Source organism: Typopeltis vanoorti, chromosome 26 (genome assembly GCF_054136105.1).
Source record: "Typopeltis vanoorti isolate ZY-2024b chromosome 26, IOZ_Tvanoo_1.0, whole genome shotgun sequence".
Taxonomy (NCBI): domain Eukaryota; kingdom Metazoa; phylum Arthropoda; class Arachnida; order Uropygi; family Thelyphonidae; genus Typopeltis; species Typopeltis vanoorti.
This window is the reverse complement of record NC_143574.1, coordinates 31,951,504-31,970,553: the sequence shown is the minus strand read 5'-3', so window position 1 is coordinate 31,970,553 and position 19,050 is coordinate 31,951,504. Positions and strand designations below refer to the sequence as shown.

Genomic DNA, 19,050 nt, shown 5'->3' with positions numbered 1-19,050 from the left:
ATGTTCAGACATATGGAACTCTCTCTCCAAACCTTCCTGTCTGGCCTACATAACAAATGCCACAAGAGCAACGAATCTCATAGATGCCTGTTTTTTTTTTTTTTTTTTTCCATGGAATGATGTGAAGGTTTAGGTGGATGTGGGAATTTTGATATTTTTTGTAAAGGTAAAAACAGTACTTTTATATTGCACTCACAGAGCAACACAGCCACTTTGTCTGTGACATTCTTGATGTAAGGCAGTGTGATTGAATTCTTGAAATCTTATTTAAGTAAGGGAGTTGCAGGAGATGTATTAAGAATTTTTCTGATTGTCTTGGGTTCAAAACCATTAAGTGCGAGGTTCTGTTTCAGGTAGTCCAGTTCTTCGTTCCTTTTAATTGACATGCTTGATATATTGTATGCCCTGTCTCACAAAGTTTTAATTATGTCTATCTTTTGCTATGGATGGTGGTACGAAGCGGAATCTAAAAATCTTCCCATTGTGGTAAGTTTTCTGTATATGGAGAAGAATAACTTTTTTTCCTCTTTGTTTACTTCGACAAGGATATCAAGGAAAGGTAATTTTTTGTGCTGTTCTAGTTCAAGAGTGAATTTTATATTGGGATGCAAATTATTCATATAATCTTTGAAAGCAATCAACTCTTCCACCATTCCCGACCAAATGATGAAAATATCATCGACATAATGTAACCAAACTTTTGGTTTCTTCTGATAGGTTTTTAATGCATTAGTTTCGAAAATTTTCCATAAACAGGTTGGCTAAGGCTGGAGAAAGGAGGAACCCATGGCAAGTCCTTCTTTTTGTTCCCAATATTTGTCTTGAAATATTAAAAGAGCATTTTCCATGCAGTATTTGAATAGTCCTACAGTGTCCATTAGGGAAAGATTTACAAATAGATCCACTGTGTCATTTCAGGGTACATTGATGAAGAGACTTGACTACATTGAAACTTGCTAAGATGTCTGAAGGTTCTATATTTATATCTTTTACCTCCTAAATGAAATGTAAACTATTCTTTACAAATGATTCTGTTTTTCCTGTGTAGTGATATCAGGTTTGACAGATATTTCGCTAAGTTTGAGGTCAGTGAATCCCTTCCATCTACAATTGGCTGTAATGGAATATTCTTTTTGTGTATTTTTGATGTTGATGATAAAGATTTTTTTAATTCTTCTGGCCAATTAGGTAACTTTTTGATCAAATCATTGATTTTATTATGTGTGCACCATGGATGGATCCCTGTCTATGGAATTGGAATCTATTGAAAATATTGGAATCTTTTAATAGGATGTTCATTTTTCTTGCATATTTATCTGAACTCATAACTACTGTTGTATTTCCTTTATCTGCCTTTACTATTACTATGTTTTTATCTCGTCTTAATTCTTTACGGGCTATAAATTCCAATTTAGGTAAGTTTCTACATGGTAATTTACATTTTAGTAATAAGGCTGAAGTTTGTATACAGATGAGATCTGCCGAATCTCTAGGAAGATTGCAGATTCCTTTTTCAATTTGCACTATGATATCTACTTTTGGAATGTTCTGTGGAGATAAGGCAAAATTAAAACCTTTCATTAGGAGATTTTTTTTTCTGTTTTTGACAGGACTGTGGAAGAAAGATTTGGTTTAGACTACATATTCATGTGAAACTGAGCAAGGAATATTTAAAAGCTTTCAGTTCTTTTTGAAACACCCTGTATGATAGGTATAATTCTTAAAAGCCAGATCACTTTATATTGAGGTACACATTTTTGAAATTAATCACAAATCAGATATACTTCTTGATCAAAACAAGACCTTGTATAGATGTAGCAATAGCATGTTCTGTTACTGAGAAATTAATTTATTATTCAAATTAATATTTTGTGCTGCTTCTTACTTTATAATGAAATGAATAAATCTATGTTTTACATGTTATCACATAAAAAATATGTAGATTTATTTGCTGCTCCATATTTCATCCTTCTTACAAGGACATTATCAGTGAGAATAAAAAGATGTCAGTTTTGTTGTTTTACCAATCCCCTTTATTCTCCCTGTTGTCCTTGTAACAGGGATGAAATATATATATATATATATATATATAGGTATGATCAAATAAACATGCATGTTTTACATGTGATAACTGTTATTCATTTCATAATAACTGATATACATACATGCATACATTTTTGAATTACATTTCATAAGTAATCAGTTCCTCAGTTTTAATTCTAGCTAAAGTTAAATATGCTTATTTTTAAACGTCTACAATAGTAAGTGGAGGAGCAGATTGTTAGCTGTAGGTTAATAGAGATATTTTATCACTACTATATCAATATCTTGGGCTTATTCAGCCCAAGATATTGATATAGTAGTATAGTAGATTTAATATGTGAGAGCATGTGAAAGAGATCAAAACTAAAAGTGCTCTTAGCACACTTCTCAAGATCTTCATGGCATGTTATACACTTGAACAGCATTCACAAGTGTCCATCATAAGATGAATGTAAGATGCGAATTTTTCTGTTACTTTATAGTTAGTTACATGTGTCAGTTTAACTACATTATGAACAAAAATATTGTCTTTAGATAAATATGACAGTTGTTTTTAGTTTATTATTGTTTTCTGTTAGTTTAACATGTTCGCTGCCACGTTCCTCAGGCGTGGTTTGTTACCACATGCCAAGCGCTTTCACTCCTTCAAGGTAAGTACGAATAATCTCGAAGCTGGCAGTAATTGATATACGAGTATATTCGTAGTTGCTTGTGAAGCTCATATACCAACTACGAGTATACTCATAGTTGGCAGCGAACGTGTTAACTATAAAATATATTTAGAATTATTCCCAGTTCTCCACAACTAGTTCATATATATTTCTATATGTGTCAAAACATCCTGGAAGGACTAGGTTTGCTACATTGGCACAGAGTGGCAGGGAAGCTTTCTATTTTGATAGGTATCATACTTTTATTTCTGAAATTTCAAGTATTGTCTGTCAGACAAGATTTGATTTGGTATTTTTATTATGTAACAGTCTTTGATAGCTGAGTTTATCTAATGAACTGTTTAATTAATAAAATCATACCACATTTACTTTCTTGCTGCTGTTCATTAGTTCAATAGCTATGCTTAGAATCTGGTATTCATCATTTTCCTTAATGTATTTTGTCAGTTATAATCCATTTAATTATCATGTTTTATTTCAGTTCATTAATAATTCACTGACTATTTTATCACTTATCAGCAAAATGGGATCCTACTTTTTTATGTTACTTCTACCAATGAAATGTAGTGGACCCTACTACCTTGGTACTATAGGGTGGGCTAAGAAATTTTTTTTCCAATAATGTATTAATTTTATAATTAAACAAAATTACATATATAATATTTTTGCATGATACAGAAACCCTGCTCTAGACATGGACCAAACATTAAACTTTTTCGGTCTACTTCAGGCCTCCCTTAAGCAAGGCAGTGGTCTCTCAGTTCTATGAAATTCATTTCCCATCTAAAGACGCTGTCTTTAGATGGGAAATGAATTTAGTCACAAACATCCATTCTCATGAAATTATTTGAGCTCATAACCTATTGATTAGAGAGTGGATAAACTAACCATTAAGGCAATGGGCCATTGTACTATATTTGTCTTAATTTTTTTTAGTTCCTTCACCTTTGTAGCTTAAGGCAAAAATCCAAATCTAATTTCTGCTTTTCATTTTCATAAACTTCATTTTGCTAGTTCTTTATATTATTTCCTAACTGTGAAAATGCTTTTGTTCCAGCGAGTAATAAAATTTCTCTGTTTCTTTCCTCTTTTCATATTTCATATAAGATTGTATAACTAATCCTATTCAGATTATTCAATTTGTGTACCAGTTTAGGTAAGTAGAAAAAATTATCTGTTTCCAGTAGTAGAAACTCATTGGAACTAGAGGCATAATTTACTGTATAGAAGATGTGCTACAGCACATTTCTTTTCATAAATCATTAATATTAATATACTTTGATTGGGAGTTTTTGGTGGTTTCTTTTAGCAAGTGAGTTTCAAACTATATTTGTGTATGCTATAATGAATGACTAGCATGTTATAGAAATAAATTATTGGAAATTTGTTTAAAATTTTCATCTTTTATTCTCTGTTCTCTCTCTCTCTCTCTTTCTGACAATGGTGCTGTCTTGTTATAAAAAGGCTTAGCATTTATTGCCTTCTTATATTTTTTTCTTTATCTTAGCTTGATGAAAATGTACAGTTGGAAACCTTGGGGAAGGCTGTTTCTTATTTTCAAGTAAGTATGTAGGTGTTGTGAAAGAAATGTTAACTTAAATTTTCTTTATCCTCTAAATGATAAGCTAAATGTTACTCTTCATGACAATTTTAAAGTACAAGCTTTTTTTGATGCCATATTGTAAGAACCATGGACAGTTAGTGTATAACCAATTTTAAAGTCAATGACTTTAAAGCTAGTTATACACAATTTGGAAAAAGTTAAGTATACATCCTGTATAAAATAATGAATAGCTAATTATACATACTCATGGACTTGATTAATTTTCTGCAATTCCAACAGCAATATGCCAGTTTTTTGACATTTCACAATGAAGCAAACCATCATCATCATGAAATTCCTGATATATACCCTCAAGGGGTGTACAAGATATGGTAGTACTACATGAAAAACTACATCATTACTAACTTCTTATCTACAATTTTCCTCCAAATCAGTCTGTTACCTGTCAAGGTAACATTATCAGATCTTATATTTCTATCTTCTAAGGCACTATTCTGTATCAATCCACTTATATCTTGGTCTTCCTCTGGGTCTTTTTCCTGCCAACCTGGCAGAGAACACTTGTTTTGCTAATCTTTCCTCTCCCATTCTGTTTAAGTGACCATACTACCTGAGATTAGCTCTGCTAACACATTCCTGGATGCTGACGATGTCAAGTTCTTTCCTAATATCCTCATTTTTAATATGATATTGCCATTGATGCCATCTGTTCATGCCTCTAATGTTTCTCAGGATTCTCATATCTGCAGTCTCTCTAGTCTTTAGTCAAGTATTTTACTTCTGACCCAGCTCTCAGATCCATAAGTTAAAATTGGCTTGAATACTGTCTCATATACAGCTAATTTAGTGTTTTGGCTAATTTCTCTCTTATTCCATATACATTTATTCAGTTGACTTCCTACCATACCAGCTTTGTTGATTCTGTTGTGTATTTCCATATTTAATTTACCATCTTCACTAAAAATCGTGCCTAAGTAGCTGAAATGTTTTACTTTTTCTATAGATTCTCCATTCACAATGCAGTTGATATTTTCAATGTTTCTGCCTATTTTCATTCTCTTTGTCTTTTTAATGCTGACCTTCATACCATATCTATTACAGCAGTTATTCAATTTTTGAAGCAAACTATTGAGTGGTTAAACTTACCCATGCATTTATCAATAGCCTTTTTGTGGTTGCCATCATAGCTCATTCAGTATTAAAAATACCCACTGGTTTCTACCAAAGACCTGAGTTCAAATCTATCTAGTATTTATACAAGCTTTTCATTTCAGGGTGAATTAACTTGTCTCAAATAGGTGGAAGGGTTTTGTTTCATCCCACAAAACAGGCAGTTCAGCCAGAAGAACACACACACAAACATACAAAACAAACAAACATGATAGCCTTAGTTGTTTTGACCATAAATCTAGGTGTCAACCTTTTTTTGGTCTGTCATGCCATATTATAATAATCACCTGTCATAATAAACGTATGATGCATTCATCTTACCCTTGATATTTACAAGGAATATGTTCCACAGATTATAATGAAATTTATTAATAAAATCATGGACTCGCATATTCCCTTTCACGGGATACACACTACAAACTAACAACATTTGTTTCAAACTAAAATTCAACTTTAAATACAATCCGTCTTTGATAATTCAATAATGTTTGTATTGTAATAAAAAAAAATATTCCAAAAATCTTTCTAAAACATATACATCACCTTCGATAATTTTGCAATATATGGCATGTGTAATTAATACATAAGCTATTCAGCAAATGCATGAAAAGAAGATTGTGTTGAAAATGATAACTATCAGATCATCCCAGAAGTAATTTCATTTTTAGCCTTAAGTTTTGAAAAGATAAATCACTTGCTAATTTAATCAAGTATATATTCTCCAATCAGTAATGCTCTTTCAACATTGTGAAAGCTTCATAGTGTCATTTCTGTAGAATTCAGGAGGCTCAGAGGCTAAGAAGTCAATAGGCTCAGTTTCAGTGCCTCTAATGTATCATATTGTTTTTCATTAATGAAATGTTGTAAACTTTGAAATAAGTGGTAATCTGAAGGTGCGAGATCAGGAGAATGTGGAAGTTTTTCCCAGCCAAGTTCCTTAATCTTGGTACAGGTGATTCTTGCACTATGAAGGTTGTGTTATCATGGTGAAAAACAATACCCTTTCGATTGACCAGACAACACCTCTCTTCTTTCAGTTTTTCATTCAGTTGATCGAGTTGTTCACAGTATACTTCACCTGTGGTTGTTTGGTTTTGTGGCAAGAGTTCAAAGTGTATAATACCAGCCATATCCCCAAATGCTTAACAAAACCTTCTTAGGGTGAAGATCTTATTTTAAGGTTTAGCCTGTTCCCCTGAACAAACCTACTGCCTTCTGAGCTTAACATTAACGCTCTTCCATTCTTGTAAAGTATTCACTTTTCATCACCGGTGACTACACAACTCATAAACAGATATTGAACCACTCAAGAATGAAGAGCAGTGCAGATGTTGATGTGCTCTCTTCAATTGATGTTTGTCAGTTTGTGAGGAACCCACTTGCCAAATTCTACACTATTCCAAGTTCTTGTAAATGGTGATGGATGGTTAATGACGAATTAAGATCTTTTGCTAAATCTTCTGTTTTCTTTTCACTGCATGCCGATTAAATTTGTGATAGCTTTGGGCCAGCTATCTCTGATTGGATACCAGTAGAGATTGAACTTCCCCCAGTCTCCAAAAGTTAGGGCTAAAATGGCCTTGCCTACTCCCTATATGGGAATAAAAGGCATTAGCTGATTTTTTTTTTTTTTTTTTTGCTAAATCTTCAACAGGTGCATTTCTTGCAATAGCGGCTTCCAGCATATCATTAGCGAGAGAGACGGGACAGCCAGAGTGAGGGGAGTCTTTCAAGCTAAAGTCCCCTTGTCGAAATTTTTGGAACCATCGCTGACACTTTTACATGTATTCAAAACATTATCACCGTACACTTCTTACACATTTTTTTACAATATTAACAGCATTCGCTCTTCAGTGACTTCCTAGTAATAAAGAGTTATTTAAATAATAACTTACATATGATGTTCTTGCAAGGTGAATTCCTTAGAATGAGGCCACCTCAGCTTAGCAGTACTTATAAAGCTTTAAAAATTCATGTTTAGACAAGCTAAGACACTTTTGAACAAGTACAGTATAAAAAAAGATATTACTTTTGAGATGACCTGATAATTACAATACTATATAGGTTTTAATAATAATAAAAAAAAAACTTTGTATGTTGCATCATCGCTCCAGTGAAGGAGGGGAAAAAATCTGACAGTTAAGCTAAAATTTGATTTATGATACCAGTCACCTGTTTAAATATGTCTATTCTTTCCTTCACAGCTACTGTGAAGGGAAGAATATAAGCATACTTCTTCAGTGTTGAGGTACAAAAGCATACTTCTTCAGTGTTCACTGTGCATATGTATACATTTTGTAATGAGAAAACACAAAATACAAGCCCTACTAGATTCTCAAATATGTTGGATATGCTGGGGCATATCCAACAGCTGCCTTGCCAGATGGGTGGCCAAGTTTAAAACTGGGCATCCTGAGATTACAGGTGCTTCCACAGTGATCACACCTGACAACGTCGATGCAGTACATGCCACAATTCTTGATGATAGACAAATACCAGCCAAAAACATTGCAAAGACTCTAGGGACATCTAGGGAACAAGTTAAGGTCATTATCCACCAATAACCCCAACTCTTCTGCTCTCAGTGAAGTGAGTCCCCAAATGTTTGAATGCCAACCAAAAGAGAGAATGCGTGCTGTCTTCTCAAGGGATTTTGGATCATTTTGAGAAATCAGGTGCAAATTTTTTGGGTCGTATTGTGACTGTTGATGAAACATGGCTTCATCACTGTGACCCAGAGACCAAACAACAGTCAATGGAGTGGAGACACAAAGGTTCTCCACAGCCAAGAAGTTCCAAACCCAAAAAAGGTAAAAACTGTTACAGCAGCAGTTTATTCAACAGCTCTGAAGGAATTGAAGGCGGTACTGAAGGAAAAATGCCATGGGAAACTTGGCAGAGGCATGTTGCTTTTCCAGGACAACACTGCTCATGAAACCCAACTGACAATATACAACTTGGGCTTTCAATATCTGCCTCACCCACCTTATTGCTGTACCCCATCTGACTATTTCCTATTCCCAAATTTAAAGAAACACTTGAAAGGAACAAAAATTACCACAGATGATGAAGTCATATTTGGAGCTGAGGACTGGTTTGTACAACAAGGGAAAGACTTTTTTTCTTAGAGAATTGCAAATGATGCAGCAGCATTGTAACAATGACATTTTGTTAGGAATATGTAGAATAATGTATTATTTACATGGTTCTACCTAAATTCCTTCATGGTGATTATCACAACTTCTCAGCAACCCTTGTTCTTAGGTGGTGCTTTTTAGAATTATCTGTTAATGTTTAATTGCCATTCTGTGATCTTGTACTGATAATACCTATTATACTTAGGCAAGAATTACAGCACTATGAAAAAACCATATCTCAATATCACAGTAAGTATTCATCATAATAACTTACTGTGATGAATACTACAGTAAGTTACAGTAAACAGTGTACAGGATATGAATATCATATCCTGTACACTGTTTACTGAGCAAACTGGCAGTTATATCCTCATTTCACTAAATTGTGTATGCATTTGATAAGTACCAATTAACTGCAACAAGTATAGTTTTCTTTTTTTGTTTATTAACCTAAAATATTTAGCCTTACAATAATTCACTACAAACCATAGATTGTGCAAGTGAGTTTATATAATCATCAAATATAGCAACTGAAATCTCATGATATTAACTCTCACAAATTGACTCAGCCAACTGTTTTTGAATTTTGGATTTCTTTACTTGAAGTATGCGCCAAAAATTTTCTGTTGTGTTCTGATGTAGGCCAGGCAGATTAGCAGCTCATGACATTATTACATGTTGTTGCTTAACTCATTGTCTGACAGATTTGGTGAAGGTACCTTATTAATATTTATGGCTATTTTGTTTATTTTCTTAAGGAGTACCCTTTGTATAACATCATTGACTTTTTTTACTTAATTTATTTAAGGCATTAATGATATTTTAAGGACATAGATAAACAAAAAATATAGAAAGAATAATTTTGGACATACTACCTTTGTGGTCGAGGTGGTCTTCTTTTGGAGCAGCATCAGGTGTATAATGATAAAAAAAAATTTATAACTGAACTGCAAAATATCATTGAAAGAAAAGGAAGGGATGGAATATGTTGAAAGTTTATTTTTAACTTGGTTAGAGTATAATAAATTTAGTTTAATCCTTTATCCAAGTGTGAGCAAACAAAGTTTGCGCCTGAAAGTATCTTCAGGACTGGAGTAAAGTGGTAGAACATAAAGGATTAAACTAAATTTATTATACTCTAACCAAGTGAAAAATAAACTTTCAACAGCTTTCTCTAAATCCAGAGTAATTTATTAAAAAAAGGTGGCACACCATTTGGCGACTCCTATAGGTAGAGATGACCTGCTAATGCTTCTGCCTGGTATCTCAGCTTGGGCCTGGCTCCCACTGAAGAGACCTCAATAAAGGTCGAAACTAGTCTGGGTAGTGGCCCTTCCCTTAATGCATAACATTAGACATATCCGCAAGGAGATGTGTTTTGCATTATAGGAGATACTGAGACAGGAGTGTTGGTAGCTTGCTCCACCTTTGCAACGAGTTGCCCTGGTGTTGTACCACCTTACCCCAGTCCTGAAGATACTTTCAGGTGCAAACTTTGTTTGCTCACACTTGGATAAAGGATTAAACTAAATTTATTATACTCTAACCAAGTGAAAAATAAACTTTCAACATTTTTCCATTGTACTGCTGCTTTGATATAGCTAATGCAACCTTACATCATAACACTTGCAGAAAATTTAACACTTCCAACTCATTACTTCATAATAGCTATATGACATACTGAGACATCTCCATTAACATGCTTTATGTTAATTGTGAACTTATAAAAAAAAATAATAAATAATTGATAATCATTATAATTCCTTGATACATACCTTCGGGTGTGAGTGTAGAGATATATAATAATGCTATACACTTAAATTTACATTATTACTGTCTTCTCATCCATAATTTTCTTCCAGATTAATCTATTTGTTAGGTCCCCAATATTGCAAACCTTATATTTCAGAATTCTAAGGCATACTAACTGCATCATTCCATCAAAATTTTGATATAATCTTCCATGTCTTTATACTAACATTAAACATCTGTTTTGCTGACATTTCCTGTCCCATTCCATTGATCATGCCACTTTAGATTTTCTGCATTCATTCAATCTTTAATGCTAATTGTCAAGTATCTTTTTAATGTATCGTCATTATTAAATATACCCTCAAGGAGTGTATAAGATACTGTTAGTACTATATGATTAGGTTACCAATTATTATTAGCTTTGTATCAACAAAGCTAATAATAATTGGTTATTTGTCAGGATTCCAATGTTGTCAAATCTTATATTTCAATCTTCTAAGGCACTTCTAACTTCATCAGTCTATCTACATCTTGCTTTTCCTCTAGATCATCTTCTTGCCATCACATCATCAAACACATTTTGTGAACCTTTCCTCTCCCATTCTTTTTAAGGGACCATACCATGTTAATAATCAGCTTTGTTCACACATCCTTGATTGCCAACAATATGAAGTTCCTTCCTAATATCTTGAGTTTTAATGTGATTCTGCCACTGGTGCCATTTATTCACTTCTCTAATTTTTTTCAGACTCATACCTGCGATTCTAATCCTTGATTAAACATTTTATTTCTAACCTAATTCTCAGATCCATAAGCTAAAATTGGTTTGAACACTCTCTGGTATACTGATAGTGCATAGGTTCATTTCTTCTTATTCCATAAATATATTCAAATGGCTTTGCTTATTTTAATTTCTTTTCCAAACTTAATTTACTGTATTTAGTAAAAAATTTACCTATAGAGCTGTTGATATTTTCCCATGTTCATACCTGCTTTCATAGTTTCATCTTTTTATTGCCAATTTTTATACCACGCATGTTATTCATTTTAGTTAAGGAATCCTGTAGACTTGTTTTGAATTTATTTAATAGTGTAACATCTGCATAAAGCAAAGATCTGAGATTAACATCTCTAATTTTGATATCAGGATTAATGCCATTTTCCATCATAATGTGATCCATATAGATCATGAATAATAGTAGAAATGATGTGCATCTTCATCGTACATCTGATTTTCAAACCATCTTCCTGTACCTCCTTCAGTTCTTATTACCTACAATTTAAATATAGATTGTATACAGTGGTGTCCTGAGTTACCCCATGACTTCAGTATTTTGAACAACTTTTTGAACATACACATTCTCCAGATCTGCAAATTCAGATACAGATCCATGTTATTTTTCCCATATTTCTGAACTCTCTGTCTTCAATGAAATTGGTTGTGATAATTGAAAATCAGATTGCATCAAAATTCCCATTTGTCTGAACCCAGTTTTGTTCTTCCCTCAGTTTCGCTTGTGCAGTTTTTTATAGTTTCTTCTTCTCAAGTATACTTGCACCAGTTCTATCTGGGAAACTCACTAAGGAAATATATGAGCATTTAAACCAATGTTAAATTGCAGATCTTAAAAATGGATTGAAAATAAAATGGTTGATTGAAGTTTTTAAAGATCATAGATATGAGATTCTGAGGTTTAAAGAGAGTGGACAGATGTTATTAATTACAAAATCATATTAAAAATTATATCTTAGAATGGAACTCGAAATATTAGCTTTCAAGAATGTTTGAGCAGAGCTAATATAAGATAGTGTGGTTACTTTTACGTAATGAAAGAGGAAATGTTAGCAAAAGATATATTCACTGTCAGTGGTGACAGGAAAAATCCAGAGGAGTTCCAAAATCTATGTAGATTGATACTCCTAGTGATATGTACCATCATAGTATTCAGGATATCCCTTGAGATATTTATCAGGAAATCTGTCTGTCATTTTTATCTATGGATGCTCTGTGAATGGCATTCTGTCTATTAGCATTGCATTAATATGCATAGTATTCGTTCCAGAGTATTCATAATTTCAGTCCTACATTTGTGATTCATTGGCAGCTCTAAAATTATGCATAATCCAGTTTTTGAGGGTTTTTAATATCTTCTTATGGAAAATATTCATTTTAAGTCTTACCAGTCTTAAATTAAAATCCATATTGTATACTGATGAATGCCTTTAAATTTTCTTACACTGTTAACAGTTTTTCATATGATTTTCATAATAGTTGTTCATATGATTTTGTAATCAAACATTAGATCCTGATTTAAGGAATTATTACATAACTCTCATTCTTCTAATACGGTTGACTTTCACTTTAGCAAATGCCATTATAAAAACTATTGAAAAGTCTCAACCAAAGTTCCATAACTATAGGACAGTGCTATGTTAAAAGATATGTACCATAACAAGCTATTCCCTTAGTTCCTAGGACTTTGGTGTAGTGAGAGTCAACTCTAATATTTGGGAAATTCAATATATGTATAAATTTATCATCAATCTTTTTTTTTTCCAGAGTCTCTACAGCGTTCATCTGTCATCAGAAAGAAAAGACTGTACTGCTCTTATGACCGACTGCATGAAATTGCTGAACATTGGCTGTGAATCTATTCATGTTGATGCATCATCTATATTTATTTTGTTAAGTGTAAGTACATTTTCATTAGCCATATGTAATTCTTTGTGCTAACGATTTTGTGTTGTATGTTATCACAAAAGAGATGGTATTTCCATCTCTTTTGTGATAAACTTGGTTAAACTCTATGCATATTCGCTCTTAATTTAAATATGTAATATAATTGAGAGGGGAAAAAAAGTATAAATTTTCTTAATACAGAAAATACAGGAAAAACTAAAATTATGCAGTCTATTATAGCTTAATGTATTTTTGTATTAACTGCTTAATTTGTTTAGTCTGTTGCTGCATAGTTTTTCATCTGTTGAAAATTCCAGAATATAAGCAATTACTAACAAGTGATCATAATGTTTCAACTTTTAAATAAGAATAATAATAAATAAATAAACTCCACATACAAATTGCTTAACTTTAAGCTTCAAAATATTTTGAGGTAAAAATGCTTAAAAATGTGCATTTACTTCAATGTTTAAAATTAAAATCTGCCTTTTACCTATCAGAATAAACACAGTTGCCTGTCATTAAATTTATAAGCGTTCTCAAAATGTTTATTAAAATGTTCTTCAATGTTTATTCCTCTATTTAAAGTAAATGGAATGTGTATTATCAGAAATAAAAGCAGATGTATTATTATATCAAAAGACAAATACACAACACTTAAACTGCAGAAGTTCAGATGCCTGTTAACTGAGAATAATCAAATGATACTGCAGTTTGACATAGACATGACATCTGTGCATATGTTTATTTAAATTTTAAAAAAAATTCAAGAAAATGATATCATGGTGCATATCTATTACTTAGTAATGAATACAGATTTGTTGTAAAATCTCACCATTATGCCTGTTTCTTCTATGCGTTTTTGACATTGATGTGAAGTTGTACTACGTTTTGATCTTGGGTCTTTGTCCTGTTTCTTTTGATGATCGTTTTGTTATTATCAAAATTCTTAGGATATTGCAGAATCTCAATGTAATAAATACAGCTGTGGGATTACATGAGATATCCGCACGGGTTTTGGAGGTATGTGCAAGGGAAGTGGCAATGCCTCTGACTAGCGTCTTTAATTTAAGTCTCAGTTCTGGTAGAGTTTGAAGGGAGTAGAAATAAAGCAAAATAATTACCTTGCAGTGTTCTAAGACTGCAGTAGCAAATTATAGACCAGTCAGTATCTCAGGTGTGGTGGTAAAAGTACTGGAAAAATTGATCAAACAGAGAATTCAAGAATGAGTGGATAAAAGTATGATATTGTATAAGGGGCAACATGGCTTCGTGAAGGGAGGTCTTGTCTTAATAATTTACTAACTTTTTATAATAGAGTAATAGCTGAGTTGGATAAAGGAGATGGCTATAGGATGATTCTGCTGGATTTCGTAAAGGCATTTGACAGAATACCACATGGAACTCTGTTACACAAATTAGAACAAATGGAGATGGATGTGACACTGGTTATGTGGATAAGAGAGTGGCTGCTGGACAGATGTATATGGAGTGGCAGAATCATGGTGAAAATTAGTGGTATGCCGCAAGGTTCAGTCCTTGGACCACTACTGTTAATTTGTACATAGGGATATGGGATATAGAATAATTTGGTTATCATCAAAATTCTTTGGATATTGCAGGATCCTAAGATTACCTGAAAGAAAACATTCAGTTGTTTGCTGATGCAAAATAAGATAAAGAATAGTTAATAGGAAATTTATGGGAGATGCCTGTATCTATCAGTGGATGTAAAGAAGCTGAAGAAGTTATTAATTAACAGTATCTATTTTAGTCATCTCATTTTCAGTAACTTTAGTTATGTCAATGTGATACTTCTCCGATTCTTCTGTGAGTTCCATTTGTTTTCCAGTGATACTTCTTACATAGATGACACCTATCTTCAGCTTTACAGAAGGTAAGTTTTCCCAGCAGGAAATCAGGCTAACTTTTCATTGTTAGCCTGATTTCCTGATAGAAACAAGCATGACACTTCCTCATTGTTGTGGTTTATGCCAATATACAGAATATAGTCTGGCTGGCTAATTCCCAACCCATCCTCATTCATTCAGTATCCAACCAGATACCTACCGTATATTTTTGAATATAATGCGATCCATGTATAATATGAACTAGAAATTTCGTTTGAAAACTAGCCCTAAAATGCCATATCCACGTATAATGTGATCTGTTAATCTTGTTCCATAAAATTATAAACAATACAATACAAATTAACGAAAGAAATATTTATTTTAAAACAAAATGTCAAAATCCTTTAAATTCTTCTTCATCTTTTGAGTCATCAAACATTTCATTTATAAATTCATCTGTAGGCATTGCGTCATCAGTGTAGCAGTTGTCATCATGCTCTCCATTTTGTTGTGCATCATCCTCGCTTTCGTATATGACGTCATCTTCGGATCCATCCATTGAATTACTTATTCCACATTTAAGAAATGAGCGTTGAATCATTTCAGATGGTATCGAATCCCAATTTTCTTCCTTTTAAATATCACTGTCGGCTTCAATTTGGTTCCGTCTGCCATGCATGCTAGAACAACGGTAAAATGCGTTTTTTCATGTCATGTTGTTTTTATGAGTTCGCCAACTAAGTTTACTGTTCGATTCCAAGGCATATCAAAGTACGTGGGTGTCTCATCCATATTGCCAATTTGGGAAAGTTCATATCTGTGACACTTGCGTAATTTTATGATAAATTTATGGAAGGACTCCACTTTTTCTTCAAGCTGCTTTGGTAACTTCTGCGCAATTTTTATTCGCTGTCGTAATGTTAATGCTTTGCGTTCCATAAATCTGTTGCACCACCCAGGCGAAGCAAGAAAAGATGAAATACCTGGTGTGTCCTTGAATTTACCATTCTTGAGTTGTAGAGCTCGAAAACTAATTGCATTTCTTGTTACTATAATGCCATCTTGTTATTTCGTCAAAATCTATTCATTTAGCTCTTCTTTGAGTTCTGGAAAGGATGCTACATCTCTACGACGGGCGAGTTTCGTTTTGGGGATTTTTTCAAGACTGTCTTTTTGCTTACGCCAAAATCTAATATTATTCTCTGCTATACCAAATTCTCTCATAGCAACACTGTTATTATGTTCTTCTGCAAACTGCACAACATGCAATTTAAATCCGGCTTCAAAAGATGAGCATTTACGTTTCTGTTGCCTCATTTTCGGGTAGGTTTGTTTAACGATTAATATTTAAAATGAACTGTGGTTAAACCGATATACCTAACTGTGCTAATATCCCGCCAAGGGAGCGGGATATTAGCACTACTTACATTACTGGCTTTATGCGCAGATAATATACGGTAATAAACAGGCGCACCGTGAGAAATGGATATCAAATCAGAAGTCCTGTCAGTTCACTTATCTAGTTCACTTGACTATTAAGCTATCTTAGGTGGCATCACATTAAAAAAATATATAGAAAATGATAATTTAAAAAAAAAAATGACCAAGCATTGTTGTAAAATGTATAAAAAGGAATAGAAAAAGTTCTAAGAATAGACCCAAAGAGAAATAGATATTTAAACTGCTTTTTTTTTTAAGCTAAAACATATTAAGAAATGACTACATGAACATGAGAATTGGAATAGCTAGCATATGTCTGTACAAAAGCATTATTTCCTTTGTTCATTCCTATTTTGTGTGCATTTATTCTGACTGATTTTTATGTTTACAGCATGTTTGTATATGAAGAATTATAAATTTATTTCCCAAAAAACAATTTATTTTAAAAGTATTATTTATGTTTTTAAGGCTGATGACCAAGCAACAGACATAGGTATGTTATTAAAAGACATTGTCACTTTTGCTGATGATATTCGTCAATTTCTTAAGAAGGTAAGGATATTAAAATATATATTAAAAGTAAGCAGTTCTAATTTACATGGATAATCCAGACATTTCAAAATTTCTTTGTTCTGTGTCATAACAATCTGTTTAATTGCTTGACAAAATATATATACATATCTTTATCATTTGGGATCATACGAAAGAAGAACTAATGAATTACCTCAACCAAATCAATAGTTTCCACAATACCATCAAATTCACATTAGAAATGGAAAAAGATAAAAAACTGCCATTCCTTGACATTTTAATAAAGAAACAATCCAATAATAGTATCAACCTATCAGTATACAGAAAACCTACAAATACTGGACGTTACCTCCATTTCAACTCAGCTCATCACATAGCTCAGAAACTTAGCATTATCCATAGTCTCAAGAAAAGAGCTATACGGTATATGACAGACAAGGATGATCTACTAACAGAATTAACCACAATATCCAGAGAACTTTCTTTAAATGGTTACCCAAAAAGACTCTATAACAAGATTCTCTTTACTGATATACCACATCGACAACGTGATGACGTCCAATACATCAGTACAATTACGATTCCTTTTGTCAGCAACCTTTCCAAAAAATTAGCTAACCTTTTAAAACCACATAAGATCAGAGTGGCATTCAAACCAATCAACACTATTTGGAAATTTTTAAGATCACCGAAAGATCCTCACCCATTCTACAAGTACTCTGGAGTATATAATATACCTTGCTCATGTGGTATTAGTTACGTAGGTCAGACCTCTAGAAGCTTTGAAACGAGAAAGAAAGAACACATAGGATATGTCAGAAATAACAGACAAGACATTTCAGGCTTTTCATGCCACTTTGCCTCTACTAACCATCACATTGAGTGGGATAAGAGCCTTATGCCATACATAGAAGATAACTACCATTCAAGAACCTTTAAAGAAGCAGCTACAGTCGCCCGTAAAACTGAAAACCTAAACAAGAATCAAGGTCTAATTTTACCAGAAATTTGGAAAACTTTTATCAGATCATTAAACATCAAAGAAATGAACTTTCATAACAATTACGTCATGAGCCATAACGAATAAATCACGTTAACGAGACACGCACAATACCAATTTTTTGTATGAATTAGAACCATCAGTTATAACCTAGTCTGTAATCTTTATTTTAGCTTACTAGTTTGTATTCCCTGAGGATGCCAATAGAAAAAGATTGGCGAAACATGTAGGAGGATAAAATAAAGCTACTTGACAAAGATTATATTAAAAAAGTGTAATAGTCTTATATATACATACATTCTTTATTCAAAAACATATCCAAATCTGTAATATTTATTTCTTAAGCATATTATTTAGAATATTGACCAAATTTGTCTAATTTGAGAACGTCTAATCTAAAAGTTCAAACTCAGTGCTCCTACCAGATCACCCCAAAACATCAAAAGTAAAAGGTCAAAATGCTGTAAGGAAATACACCACATTTGACTGCTTCAAAAATTATAATACTTGACTTTCCCCTCTCCCTTTAATTCCTTGAATTTGAAGCTGATCTGGCCAAAGGCATTCATGAATTGTCAGCCAAATTTGTTACTTTAACAGAAACTGGTTTTGTTAATCCCCACCTTTGTCTATGTCCAACCTTTTGATTAAAAGTTAAGTCATGGAGAGTAAATTAACTAAATAATTATAATTATGTATCGATTGATTGATTGATTAGAATTTTTTGGATTTGTACCTGTGATGGTGCATTAAGTTCAAAATCAGCATATTGGTTTCCTAAGGCAGTGCTTCCCAAACTTATGCATGCGAAGGTCCCCTTTGGAAAAATTAAAATATTTCACAGCCCCCATCGAAGAAAAAAAAATCATAATACAGATATATATTATTATAATATTTATTGTATTTATATTCAAGATTTTGCGTTTGTAAGCTTTTTTGTGCTTCATATCAATACCTTTGAAATGAAACTTATGTGAATAAGCATATATTTACTAATGTTCATTTAGTTGCCGAAATATGCAAGAAGCAAAATTTGTGAACCAACACCAATGTGTGATTTTTTCCATTAAAATATAAAAAAGAACAAAAAGGAAATAATAAAAATTAAATACGTTTCTTTTAAGATTAAAAAAATCTACTTAGTCTTAAAACATTTAAAATTTTTCATTATTTCATGGCCCCCCCCCCACTCAACAAAACTTACGGTCCCCA

General features: G+C 32.7%; 1 protein-coding gene across 1 annotated transcript in view; it reads left to right on the top strand.

The window, feature by feature from the left end:
• Window positions 1-19,050, top strand: part of LOC150092464 (dynactin subunit 1-like) — a 334,669-nt gene that overhangs the window by 220,911 nt on the left and 94,708 nt on the right. Inside the window, exons 19-21 of the mRNA XM_090414876.1 lie at window positions 4,222-4,275; window positions 12,898-13,029; window positions 16,776-16,859. Coding sequence (XP_090271002.1) covers window positions 4,222-4,275; window positions 12,898-13,029; window positions 16,776-16,859 — 270 coding nt within the window. The remainder of the gene's footprint in view (window positions 1-4,221; window positions 4,276-12,897; window positions 13,030-16,775; window positions 16,860-19,050) is intronic.